This window comes from Colias philodice, chromosome 20 (assembly GCF_061535455.1).
Source record: "Colias philodice isolate Cphi_HAF_F1 chromosome 20, ilColPhil1 Martin Lab GWU primary, whole genome shotgun sequence".
In the NCBI taxonomy this organism is placed as follows: Eukaryota; Metazoa; Arthropoda; class Insecta; order Lepidoptera; family Pieridae; genus Colias; species Colias philodice.
Window position 1 is genome coordinate 4,237,303 of NC_143105.1, and position 14,429 is coordinate 4,251,731.

The 14,429-nt window shown below is 31.8% G+C and overlaps 2 protein-coding genes across 2 annotated transcripts; one reads left to right on the forward strand and one right to left on the reverse strand.

Annotated features, from left to right (window-relative positions):
• Nucleotides 1–5,392: 5,392 nt before the first annotated feature.
• LOC149479366 (spondin-2-like) lies at nt 5,393–12,445 on the reverse strand. Its single transcript, XM_089707981.1, has 10 exons — nt 12,214–12,445; nt 11,419–11,606; nt 10,658–10,872; nt 10,193–10,390; nt 8,949–9,155; nt 7,413–7,673; nt 6,798–6,975; nt 6,489–6,540; nt 6,105–6,270; nt 5,393–5,743 (listed from the first exon to the last, which is right to left on the reverse strand). Coding segments are annotated over exons 1-10 (1,554 nt in total). The 5' UTR covers nt 12,216–12,445; the 3' UTR covers nt 5,393–5,656.
• A 788-nt stretch (nt 12,446–13,233) lies between these two features.
• On the forward strand, nt 13,234–14,427 carry LOC149479367 (distal membrane arm assembly component 2). The gene is made up of 2 exons (XM_089707965.1): nt 13,234–13,756; nt 13,840–14,427. The coding sequence occupies exons 1-2, from the start codon at nt 13,350–13,352 to the stop codon at nt 14,282–14,284; spliced, it is 852 nt and encodes a 283-aa protein (XP_089564091.1). The 5' UTR covers nt 13,234–13,349; the 3' UTR covers nt 14,285–14,427.
• Nucleotides 14,428–14,429: the final 2 nt, after the last annotated feature.

A 14,429-nucleotide genomic window follows, 5' to 3' on the forward strand; every position in this document is an offset into this window, starting at 1 on the left:
AACCTCAAAATTTAGGTGAAAAATTCAAAAAACCAAGTTTTTGGTCTTTTATTTTTATCTACTTCAAAATTTATTTTTTTTCTACGAAATTTGGTGGAAACTTACTTTATTATGTCCCAAATACACTGTAATTTATTTGATTGAAAATATTTATTTTTTCGCCTTATTTTGAATTAATACCAAAAAAACAACCTAATTTTCAATCGAAAAGTCACCCGTCAAAATATCAGCTTTTTTCAAAAACTTGGGATGCCTTTTATTCATTGAAATCTTTACTTTCATATGGTGTAAAAAAAATAAACATCACCATAGTAAATGTTCTCAGGAAATGCATACAAACAGTCTGAAAATTAGCTTTTACTAAATCAGGCACACTTCTCGAACTACCTGAAATGTTATTATCGACATCATTTTGCTTTTGAATATGCTGTAAAATATTAAACATAGAACAGATAATTATTTTTCTTTTGAAATATTACCGAAAAGCCGATACAAGAGAAGATATAGAGTTCAAGAAGTGTGCCTGATTTAGTAAAAGCTCATTATCACACTGTTTGTATGCATTTCCTGAGAACATTTACTATAGTGGTGTTTATTTTTTTTTACACCATATGAAAGTAGAGATTTCAATGAATAAAAGGCACCCCAAGTTTTTGAAAAAAGCTGATATTTTGACGGGTGACTTTTCGATTGAAAATTAGGTTGTTTTTTTGGTATTAATTCAAAATAAGGCGAAAAAATAAATATTTTCAATCAAATAAATTACAGTGTATTTGGGACATAATAAAGTAAGTTTCCACCAAATTTCGTAGAAAAAAAATAAATTTTGAAGTAGATAAAAATAAAAGACCAAAAACTTGGTTTTTTGAATTTTTCACCTAAATTTTTAGGTTATGTGAAAAAATTGTGAATACAAAAGTTGTAGAACTTTTAATTACCTACAACTTTGCCATTGAACTTTTTTCTATAGGACTTGTAGTTTTGTCGGAAATCAGGAGAAACCATTTTTTTCTCTTAAAAGCTCCCCCCTCCCACTTCCCGAACTCGGATTGACCGTAATTTATTTTTCCATTTATTTTCATCATATTCCCCTCCTTTTCTAATGGGTTTCATCCGACTGCGATTTTTTTTATCTTTTCATTATTTTTAAAGGCTTCTACCCCAGTCTAACATGGTAATAACTAAACGAAACAACGCACGTTCCAAAGCTATAGATAAACAAATGCAGTCACCACAATATCTCTAGCTACACTTGACTACATTGTGAAATTTAAACATAACTGATCTAGCACAATAGTGTGGGTCAAATCCAAGTTGTCAAATTCCAAAGTTTAGAAACTTGGCTAACATTTCCCGCGGCCGAGACGGGAGTCGGGACAAACTTCCAAATTAACACTACATATAACACAACGAATTAATCTGCAATGCAGCTGCAATGATGGATGGATTTTAGAAACTAAAATAATTATTTGGTTAATAATTCGTATCAGGTTTATATGGTTTAAACTTTATGGTAGCAGGGACAGTAAGGAAGATATAAATAGAAAATTTGACAGTTGAGCTGTTGACTTGGTGGTAATGTATCAATTAATAAAACAGGGAATGCTATAAATAAAAAAGAATAGGTATAAAAAGGAATTATAAGTAAATTTTGAATTTATCAGTTGAAATTACGAAGATTTCACATGCATGATGCATTCATAACTTGAATTTAATATCTCTAAGCCTTTACTTACATCGAAGTTAATATACTTACGTCATATCTTTACCTAAATGTGTTCTAGGAATTTTTGACGCGGTCAGAAATATTCAAAATCTGCCTTTGCTGGGAAGTTTTCTGAAACTAGGTTCTTCCTGTATGTGCACACCAATTAGATTTATTTTTGTAGGCTCATTGTTATTTTTATGGTATACAAAAATAGATGTATTTTCATACATTTTTATAACAATGCTTATGCATTGTGCCGAAATTTGAAAAACAATAAAGTCTCTGGTGTTTTCAATTTTCTATTATTGTACGATAATTTCCAATTTACTTTCCATTTCAAGAGATATTAATATCGTTTTACATTTTTCCTTTTTTAAGGTATGATAAAAACATTAATAATCAGAAACGTAATTTTGAATATTGTGCCGAAATTTGAAAAATAACACCTTGTATAACATTACTACATATTATACTATTATAAGAAATAAAAATACGCGAGAGGGAGGCTGGGTTAAATATTAGTTTGAATGTAATAAGCATGGACGTATAAAAAAAGACGGACGGTATATCGCCTAAACATTGAGTGAAGCCTAGTAATGGCGGCGACACATCCATGTGTGTGTGCCATGTTGCCATGGCAACAGCTGTCCTGATGACAATGGCGGCTGTATTTTTTTTTCTATAAATTTTGCCGTAATAATTTTGTCATTAAAACATTAATGAAATAACTTGCTTCCCTGTGGAATGTAATCCCTTGTGTTTTGTTATTTAAAATTGTACTGTTGCGACACCATTTAACCACGCAAGACAGCATTTTAAATATTTTTTGTGAAACAGTGACGCAGTTAATCGGTCGGTAGTTCACGACGTAATGGCGGCCGACTAGCTTACTATGGTGAGAGTGTGTGCGTGTTCATTGTCTTTACACGATTGCTAGCTTACTATTGTGGCTTCACGTTGTTTGTTCGTAATACGGCGTCCGTCTTTTTTTATACGTCCATGGTAATAAGAATGTACTGCGATTCTACACAGCTACCTAATTGATGTAGGTAGTTGATAACAAAACGCAGCAAGTCAACGAATATTAGCAAAGTGAGGGTAGTTGGGTCGAACGTCGTATAAACAACGTCCGAGCCCCTAGGCACGATTCGTACGAATGTGCCACGAGTCAAAGGAACGCGGCAATTTATAGTATGCGACAGCTAAGCATGTTCGGACAGGAAACAGTGACAACTATATTGACAACTACTCATCCACACAAATATTAAATCAAAAGTTACGTCCACTATTATATTTTTTCTATTAGAATTTCCTCCCATCAAAATCAGCAATGTTAACTTTATTATAACGTTTCGCTGCGTCACAATCCAGAAACGATAAACAATAAAATTTAATGCTTATACATGCAATAAAAAATTAATAAGCGAAGCTCATTCCCCTTCATAAATCAATGAAATAGATTTCCCAAAATGGACAATCATTGAATTATGATTAATGAGACGGAAGTAAGAAGGGCATCCATTTTGGCCGACTTCCAAGACTGAATGTTATGACCCACTAAAATATGTTGTAAGAACACATTATATGCGCTTATATGAGTTTGCCGACAAAATGGAACACATCAAAAACTTTTTTATACCTTCGTAATGGTGGGGCAATTGTTGTGAACTGCTTTGCTTCTGTAATAGTTAAGTATATCGCCGAGAAAATTCGGTAAGTGGAAGTGATGTTTTTCCTTATGTCAAAGTCATGCTGTAAGTATACTGAATCACTGTTATGGCATATTTGCTAACATTATTTCATCTCAGATTATTTTAACCTATATGGAGTTATTTTTAAACGGGTGGAGTAAAGTCAGTTTATGAATTATGTATTAAAAAAATCGAACAGACAGATATTTACTTTCACATTTATTTTAAGTAAAGAATTAAACTCAATTTCGTACTCGAATTACTTCACAGGTCTCTTGGCAATAGATAAATCTTTGACCAACGCCTAATTAACATTGGGAGACCCCAAAATGCCAAGCGACTAATGACTCTATGTTTAAATTTGTTCGAACAAACGCACTGTTTTTGCCTTTTTATTTATATAGTAAGACAATATTATTAAATTTCTATAAAATAAAACTATGTATTTGCATAATGTATCTATACTACATTCAAACTAATAAATAGATCGATACATATACCTACCTAATGAGAATTAAAAATAATGTATCTACAACAAAAACATATTTTATCCATATTTTACAAGTACTGTAAAAACCCATGGAGATAAAACCTAAAGATAAAAATCCATGGAGGGTTATCGCGTAAAAACCACAGGACAGTTCTCTGGCATATTATGATAATATACAGTTACATATTTTGTAAAATTAAATTGTAATACTGATATGATTTAAAAGAGCAACTATGGAGTTTCTTGCCGGTGCTTCTCCATAGATACTGGTTTCCGAATCGGTGGTAAATGTAAAAATATGTATTGACGTTTCAAAAGTGCTTCTCGAAGAAGTCTAATTGAATAAATAAATGTTTGAGTTTGAGTTTTGAGTTTGAGTTTAATATTTAATGACTCAACTTCCATTCCCCTTATATAAAAATAAAGTCCTGAATTCGTCAGTAGAGATAAATAGAAGAAATAAAACAGAAAGCTAGCAGCCCGCATTCATCTCTCGTACCCCATAACTTCACCCTCATATATTATTAGGTATTAATAAATAATTGCATTCGTAAATGTCTGAGTTGAAATTATAATCTCACTAAATACATTTCAAAATTATACGTTAATCGCTTAAGTCGTCGAATGAAATTTAATCTTACACAGACTCATTAGGACCGTGTATATCACATTAAGACTCTTTAAGTTATTACTTCGTACCCGAGTTGCCACAGACAATCAAATTAACGTACCAATTAGAGACCATATTCTCTACTTAATCTTGGCATTAAGTCTGTCTCAAATAGAACCGAAATAATATAAAATAAAACTTAATTGCTTTGGGATCTTAATGGCTTTGATAAACAAATAAATGCGTGTCTAGTTGAGCTTTATTTGAAAAGTCGATGGACGCACAAATTCAAAAACATTGCATCTAAAAAGTAAAATTCATGAAGTATTTTTCACACAAGGACATTTACTGCACTAGCTTTTATAAACACTCTAATTAAATATCTACAGAAAAGTACATCATCTAGTACATCATCTACGAGATGCATCATATAAAACACTACTACTTACTAAAACCTCTAACCCTTACTAAAATAAATGAAAAAAAATAGCATTATATCAGGTAAAATCCTTAGCTTGTGCCACATAAATGTATAGGATTAACGGTATCTGTCCGGATGCATTCCGTACAACGTCAGATTTACCTTCCCGCCACTTTCCATTATTACAATGTAATGAGATTTCATTACACCAGCAATGGATTGTTTCCTTGTGAGATATTTTTATCGAATTGAAAGTATTGCAACGTTTTACGTGTTTTAAACTTAGTGTTAGTTATAGGTAATTAAAAGGGAAAACTAGAACTAGTATTTGAAGGTATTTCAGTTATTAGTCTCAAAAATTTTAGGTATGAACCACGTAGGTATGAACTAAGAATAAACTTTCTATACCGAGCGATAAATTGGCGTGAAATAAAAATGACAATGAATCATAAATATATTTATTTCTAGCGACAAAAAATTAAAATCATGTAGGTACCTACAATAATAAAAACTTTAACATGTATGAGTATATAAATTACATTATAATAAAATATTCTAAACATTATGTAAATTCTTATAAAAACTCGAGTAAAAAGCTCTGTACAAGTATATTTATTTATTTATATAGCAAAAAGGCACGCAATTGTATTCAAAATTTCTGTTTAAATTATACTTAAAGAATACCAGAAAAATGCTACAAAATATGAGTAGATTGTTTTTTAATTTTCCTGAAAATTTAACAATTAACAAAACACTGTCGAGATTGCACAGAGCCCTCCAAATTTTGCTGACACGAACCAAAATGTTGGTCGTTGTCATCCACCTAAAAAGAAACATAAATAATTAAAGTAAGTAAGCACTTATCAGGGTTTTGGTTTGGTGATTTAATAAAAAGAGTGATGAAATCAATTTTTGGCATTAAAAAATTATTAGAATGACTGTTTTTGCTTTGTACACGCTAAACCCGAAGAATTTTTTTAGTTAGAAAGCAAATTTTTAAAGTTTTTAATGCATACCGCATTAAAAACTTAAAAAAAAATGTGCACTTATATTATAAATCTTCAAAGAACATTTTCACCTGCATAATTAGAATTATTACTACAGGTTAATATGAACAGAAGATGATTACAATAACTAATAAATACATAATTATTCATATATTTTACTACACAACAAAAACTTACTTGATAACTTTCGTAATACAACTTCAGTTTTTCCCTCGACCGTATTTGCGTCCCAAGGCCACACGCGCCTGTATCGGGGACGCATTCAGCCCATTCGCCCCATGGCCCCAAAATACAGTCTTGGGGCCCTTGTCTTGATTCTAATGTTTTTGGTTCTTCGTCTTCCCTGCGATGTTATATTTAAATTTATTATTACAAATTACAATATTACAATACATAATAAAACAGAATCTTAAAAATGTATTCTAATATTGCACCCTCGTATTCAGCTTTTTTACATTTATATTCTAACAATGTCTATAAAAAAAGACTCAATATTGTTCTTAATTTTTTATGAAGGCGGAAAGAAGATCGATAAATGAAAACATCCATTGAAATACTTACTCTTCATCATCTTTGTCTTCAACTGCTTTTTTGTCTTCTTCAACTTCAGACTCTAAATAAAAAACAATAAATCGTAAATATTTTTACGATGTGGGCTTTAAAAGAAACTTTTTTCTAGGAAAATACAACACAAATCACAAACATAGGCATTTCAACAATTACTGTTAATTTTGAATTACGCAGGTATGAGTATTTTAAACATTACGCCACTTGAGCTACAAACATAACGATTTGAATTACTAATATATATATGACTTTCGAAGTAAAATTTAATTATTTTCATTATTTTAATTATATTTTTAGCTTTACCTTGTTCTTCATTACAATCTTCATCGACCAACGGATACACATCTAGGCGCCTTACTTGCAAGAACGCGAAAGGTTTTAGTTCGTTAAGATTCATTTGGTAAAATGGCGACTCTTTGTTGAAAGAGCCTACTGCTACACGGTCCACTGCATCCACGGGGAGGGTAACTGATGGGGGCGACTGGAAAAGGAGAAAAACACCTAAATAAATAAAAATTTTAACCATGATAAGTATGCAGAATTAATATTTCTATTTGTTTATTTTTACAGGGCCCTTCTGCACGATTACCTTAGGTAATCTGTCTCTGGCACAAACGCTGCAAGTTGTAACAATGTACTTTTTTAATTCACCACTCCTGCGCAATTAACCTTTCTACAATTTCAATTTGTTGTATTAAAAGTACATTTATAAATTACATAGCAATGTTTAAAAAGCCAATCAATTAATCATCATCTATTTTCCCATTTGTTCTACATAACAAGAGCGTAAGCGTTTTATACATTAAAGAGAACAAACAACTGAATTTATTTTTCATTATTTTTATTTATTTTCATTATAATTTACATAGTGTTTACATACAATTACATACTTAACTAAATCTAAAATACCTCACCCACCTCATAAGAGATCCCATCAACCGTCCCCGCGTCCCACGGATACAGTGGTATCTCCGACGTCTCCAACCACCCCACATCAGTACACAGCTCGAACCTGGTGGCCCCCAGGAACCAGTCTGGGGACGGCTTCATCGCCACCAACACTGAGAACAAGTGGTGCACCTTGTCCACACGGAAGAGAGAGTGGGATGGCTCCCACATGTAAGGGTGGTAGCGACGTTTACCCCGGATTAGAGTGCGGGTACCGTTTTGGGGGGACATCTGTAATTGCATAAACAGGTAGTTACGTAGTTATGGAGGAAATGAATGGTTAGGTACTTAGGTGATTAGAATATCGCGAAAAATTACGTAAATAATAAATATAGCTGAACAACACAAAAATTGTTCTGATTAAATGGTAGGAAATTCGATTACTTAGTACCACTTTTAAATGAATGAATAGTTCAGAAAACAATGGTGTGATAATGGTCAGATCACAGAACACAGCAATTTGGATAGAAAGGAACTGTGTTTTATTACGAACAAGTACCTACGTCCTACATTCAACCGAATGTGAAAATTTTAGGAAATTAATTTATAAGGTGACAACTGGAAGAAAAAATGGTTAAGTAAATGAAATAAAGTTGTTAGATTACACGAAACACTATTAGATTAGCTATTAGGAATCAAGGAATTGTTTTATTACGTTAGTTGAGAATTGTGTAAATTGTAAGCTAGGCCTAGCAACGCTTTCACTTGCATTTTTCCGCTATCACGCCATTGACATATTTTTGATTCTGTAAATACTTCCCGCCTATCTCATAATTTTTTTATCAGCACAGATTTTTTATATCTCGGTACCTGCTGTTTTGATTTATTACAATCGTTGGCCTATTTAATCTGTAGTAGATCATATAGATATTAATTATAATATGAATTGCGTTAATAGCTATTTGGAATTCTAGAAGTTGAAAGAATAAGTAAATTTATATTTCAACAAAAACATTCGATAAAACCTCTACAAACTAATGAAAATAAACAAACTACTTAATAAATATAGAAAATGGGATTCGAAATTTGTTTAGGTACTTATAATTAATATAACCTATATTTTAAGCGTTTTATCAAACGTATATATGCTGTAAACTCCATTCCGGGAACTTAGCACATATTTCAAAATTACATTTTGCACGGAAATTTTCATCAAGGCTTTCCTTTCGGGTATTTTCAATTAATACCCGAAAGGAAAGCCTTGATTCCATTCATAAATTTTATTTTGAATCACTACATGAAAACCCTTCTTGGTACATTTCACACATTATATATAATTTATTCGTTTAAAGTTAATTGAAAAATTAGAATTGAAATATAAATACCCATTATGAGTAGCATTCTTTATAACCTTTTAATTTTTATATTAACTTACGACATTTTAATAACGACTTTAATGACAAAAATATAACAAAAAATCTTTTAAAATATGTTGATGTTATAACAGAGATACAGTGACTTAATAATCTTTAGATATTTATATTATATTTCTTATACAATACTCACAGCATCAATAATTTCCCTCTCAACGACGCTGATATCAGCCTCTTCAGCAAGTTTCTTCAGACCAGGGCTGGCTTTATCCCCAGGCTGCCACAAAATATAGGAGTACGAATGTGAAGCTCCAACCATGTGGCTGAAGCCGTTGTCATCAGGTCTACTGGGATAGTAGCGAGGATGCGTCATTCTTGACCAACGACCTTTGAAAATTACCTGAAAATATATAAAAAAAAAGATACGTTCGTACGAACTTACACTTAAAACTAATACACTTTTAAGAACAATAAATAGGTATGTAGTTTTCATTCAGATTAAGAATTTTCGTCATTTTGGAGAAGTGGATTAAAAATGTAGATCCATACTAATATTATAAATGCGAAAGTAACTCTGTCTGTCGGTCTGTTAATCAATCACGCCTAAACTACTGAACCAATTTGCATGAAATTTTGTATGGAGATATTTTGATACCCGAGAAAGGACATAGGCTACCTTTTATTGCGAAATATGTACCACGGGCGAAGCCCTAGTTGTTAATAAATAAAAACTCTATAGTTCTATTTATTGAATAGAACAAACAATGTCGGACTAACTCACACTGTATCGGTTGTGAATACGTCCAACATTACCTGGTATTAATCCAAACTTGCAACAGAATACCGCTAAATTTGCTCACTTAATGAATCAATTGCCTATTTATTCAGTTAAAAGGATTAGGAAAGTCCAAACTCGAATACAAACATAATTTTCAAATACAAATTGTTCACGTTAAAGTTATAAAATACAATTATAAAACTAAAATCTCCGAGATCCTTAATACGGTTCCTCGTTTACAGTTTTGTGAATGCTTTATATAAAGTAACAAGTTACAACTCTGATTTCAGTTCTGCGCTTAATAACTTACCTAAACTTATAATTACTTCTTCTGGTTGAAAGCATTGTAAACGCGAATTATCCTCAGTTTATAGACAGCTTGAGCATATAATATTTATACATATTATATCGATTCGCAGTAGCTGTAGGTCTTCTTATACGAAATTTTAAGGTTTTATCTCCACATAATATTACACATAAGTATATGTCGAATGTAACAACATGTCTCATTCATATGTCTGCTCTACATTCCTGATTTTTCGAAAACAGGTATTTACCTGCATCCTATTAATAACTAAACTTACTAACTTCTGTTTTTCTGTTTCTGTTCTGTCTTTTCAAATTACAATTAATACACAAAAATGCTAATAAATACTTGCCTCATATCTAGCTTCACTGCAAAGGTTGCAAGTATCCACGGGTGAGTACGGAGGGCTGTCTAAAGGTCTCCGATCATCTTTCTCCAGCAAGATAGTGAGATTCTCTCCGGTGTGCCAGACCTCTTCGTTTTCAGCCACCATCGCGCGCAGACGGACCTTCTGGTTGTGCTCATTTTGTTTCGGAGATACCCAGTGGACCTGAAATATAGACAATTTTTGAAAAGCTTTACTTCAGTAGTTTTTATTTTTAGGAACAAGTCACAAGCTGTATATGTACATATTCTATACATCTACATTAAATTATCAGCAATATTATAAAGGCAAAAATAATTTTTGCTAAATATATTTCATGGACCTTATGTTCTGCAAATTTTAACATAACTAATATCTGGTATTTTTTTTATCGGAAATCAATCGACTTTAGGTCAAGGTCAAATTATACCTGAAAATTTACCAACCACTTACCTCAACTTTATACTTATCGGAATTATCAGTATTTTCCACAGAGTTATAACACCGCTCACTGTATCTAGACTGCTTGTGCGTGTCTATAGTTTTCAGGCTTCCTACGTCTATGGACTTGTGGTCAAACTCATATGTCGTGTTGTCGACCTCAGGATCTTCCACGGTTATCATGAACCAACGGAATGGACGCGTCGAATTATTTGTTGTAAGCTTTACTGAAAATTTGTATAATCTGTGTTATTATTATTTTGAATTTTAACTGAAAATTATCTATTATTGCTAACTAAGTGGGTGTTAGATAAATCTTGTTTGCAAATAGAAGAAACTTAGCAAAATTGTAATAGGTAAGTAGAAAGGTACCTACTCAATAAAGCTCGATTGCGAGTTTCGACTAAATCCAATTAGCTAAATTCCGTTAATTTATTTATTTATTTATTTATAAATTCTTTATTGCACTTAAAGAGAATAAAAAAGAAATACAGACGCTTAAATATAGCTTAAACTAAGTACAAATGGCGGTCTTATCGCTTTAGAGCGATTTCTTCCAGACAACCTTTGGTACAGTACCTAGAGGAAAAAGTATAAAATAAAATAAATGTAATTTATTTTTTTATAGTCATAAGACATTCCCTTATCATTCGTTTTCATTGAATTAATGTTATAATTGCATTACTATAAACAAAATTCAAGTGTTATAAACTTGATTTGTCGAAAGTCAAGCAAAGAATTAAGCATTTTCAAATACTTATTAGAAGTCTTACAAACATAAGTCTGATCCGGACGGTAGATATTGGTGTCATTGCCCTTAGTGCTGATGCTCATTCTGTAAATGCCCTTATTTTCGCTCGGCGTCCGCACCGTCGCTTGTGGCGGAGTTTGGTCGCATTTTACTTGCTGTCCCGTGCATGTATTTACTATTAATAGTAATAGTACTGATATTTTTAATAACCTGCAAATAAGGTTGATTAAAATAAAAATAAATGGTATTTATAATTTAATATATCTTACACAAAAACTTTTAGGATTAATTCGTACGCAAGCCTAAATTTCATAGAGTACCTATACGATATGATTGATTTTGTCAATATTCCGACCTTGATATTTTAAATTAAGCGGCTCCTTCATAAATAAGGTATCGTCTATCCAAAAAATATATCCCTTTAGATATAAATAAATCATTAAAGTAGGACAAACAACAAAACTCGACCTTCCAAAATAGATTATTTTTTAAGAATTGCATGAAAAAATCCCATGGTTATCTACTTATTTACTATAATAAATACTCCACCAAAATATGCGTGAAAGGCAAAACTCTACCTATACATAGGCATGTATGTTTCATGCTAATCAGTCCGAAGCCAGTAAATATTTGGCATACTACGAGTTAAACACGTGCTTCTGTTTATGTTTACTTTAAAATAATACATATTGTTTCAATTAATAGGTTAGAAATGAAGTCATGTAGAAATTGTTAGACACATAAACAAACCAAGGCGAATATCATTAAACATTCCTCTTAGTTGCAGAATTGAATATAAAATAGAAGAGATACATACATTGTTACGACTTGAACTCTTTTGAAACAGAAACTATAAAAATAAAATAAACTCTGCCTTAAATCTACGCTTGCATTCTTAAAAGATATTGTTAAATAATAATGAACGAGGAAAGCTTGATTGGAATTGATTTGGTTATCGCGACGTCAACTGTGAACGCTCTGGGTTGAAATAAACCAACGAAGCGTCCTTTTGGAAACTTGCCAAAAGCAACTATGAAAAAGAATTAGGGATTCTTCACATTCATCAGCATTTACGAAAGTTCATAAACAAACGATAGTATAAAATATACAGAATATACATAATGATATACTATTCCACCTACTTAATAACACCATACGCCTTCTATAAAAAGGACTTTTTAAACATTGAGCAATAATTATTAGGTCTTTGCTAATAATTGCCATTGGTTCTACAGGGATGGCAATGATAAGCTACAAATTAAATACGGCAATTATAATTCCTAATTAAGTTATTTTTAGTCATTACATATTTTAGAGTATTGTGCTTATTGTGATCGTCTTTAATCGTGCTAAAAATTGCAGATCTGAATACTGTTCATATGTGTAAAGAACGGTAAAGACAGAGTAGTCAGTTAAAATACCCGTCGGAACTCGGAAGAGCAAACAAGTATGTGTTTCCCTGAAAAATGTTAAACATGGTGCTTGAAGGCTTGAAGCAACCGTTTAAATTTTTTTATGAAATTCCATTTCAACTTGGATGTCCAAGTTTATAGAATAAGTTTCTTCTCTAATAGGGCCATTCGAATTTCAAGTTTATCACTTATTCATTGTTGCTCCTTTCTTCTTTCCAGTTTAATTTTTATCAAACCTAAATAAAATTAAAAATATTGTAACTAGTATTTTTCCTTTATCATCCAACATTTCTCTACAATTTTTTTTTAAAGACATCAGTTAAAGTTTCAGAACGAATCTGATTAAAATGACCCGTCATGTCAGTGTCATACCCTGAGGTCATACCTATTTGCATTTTGTCAAATGTCAGATAACAGATTACAGATGTCAGATGCACATTTTTCAAGTCAAAACTCAAAAACATATTTTCGTTCATTTTTGTCCTCGAAGTAATTATAAGAATTTTAACAATGATTTTCTAGATTAATTTTTAACATTAAAATGGCTTTCAATATTAAGAATAAAAATCTACTTCGTTTTATTTACTCAATACGACACTATAGCGAGGCTGATAATACAAAATCTATCTATGAGAAGCATGAAGCAGGCATTCAACCACATATAGTGCATGGCCAGGTACAAACTGAATGGCGCAAGCCCTGGATAAAGAGGGAAGGTGAACAGATAAGTAAATTAAACATTTTCGTTGAAAATAGTCCTAGCATGAGTATTTTAAACGCCATGCAAAGAATTCCGGATCTCACATTTCAAGATGTCAAGAAATGGTGGAAACAAATGAAAGAAATACAAGAAATTCAGAACCAAAAATATTTGCCTGAAAGAGTTACAACTTTGGGACCTAACCTGGGTGCTGTTCATTTCTTTACATATCGACAAGCAACTGTTAGGTATGTTTTAAGATATATCGTAATTTTTCAATTTATTTGTTTTGTCGTACATTCTTTTTTAATTTTATACATCATGTTTTCAGGCTGAAGGGTTCAAAGGAATGGATAGGTGGTGGTGACATAACAAAACTAGATCTACCTAGCCGCTTTGTGGATGGCTACTTAGTTGAGGCTGTAGACTGCACCAATTTCCACCACAACGGTATTAGATATGAAGGTATCCAGAACTTGACGGGCCTTAATTCCCTCAAATGGTTGTCTCTAAAAGGCAATAAACATATAGATGTGTGGTGTTTGGACAGATTAGCCGGCCAGAATGGAAATACTCTAGAATATTTAGACATTTCTGGGTGCAATATTTGTGTGGGCTCAATTTTAGCTCTAGCAAGAATGACAGCATTAAAATTTTTGGTTCTCACTGATCCTGGTGACGATGCAGCACTCCAAGTTGGTCTTTCAACACTTGAAGAGGAAAAACCTGATTTATTAATTAAAACTGTTGAAGCTCAAATGTCAGAACAACTTTAAATAGCACCATTTGTATATAAAATATATACTTTTATTGTTGAATAGTTATGGTTTAGTTAAGTAGCCTCTTTAAATATGACAATTGAATGTGTGTACAAATTTGTATTTAATAGGATGGAGAAATAAAATAAATAAAACACAGAAA

Excerpts from the sequence above, each read along its gene's own strand:
- LOC149479366 (XM_089707981.1), bottom strand. Across the intron at positions 10,873-11,418 it reads TCCGGATCAGACTTATGTTT|TAAAGCTTACAACAAATAAT; the intron begins GTAAGACTTCTA and ends ACAAATTTTCAG. Across the intron at positions 6,271-6,488 it reads GAAGACAAAGATGATGAAGA|GGAAGACGAAGAACCAAAAA; the intron begins GTAAGTATTTCA and ends ATAACATCGCAG.
- LOC149479367 (XM_089707965.1), top strand. The coding sequence starts at position 13,350 with ATGGCTTTCAATATTAAGAATAAAAATCTACTTCGTTTTATTTACTCA. Across the intron at positions 13,757-13,839 it reads TATCGACAAGCAACTGTTAG|GCTGAAGGGTTCAAAGGAAT; the intron begins GTATGTTTTAAG and ends TCATGTTTTCAG.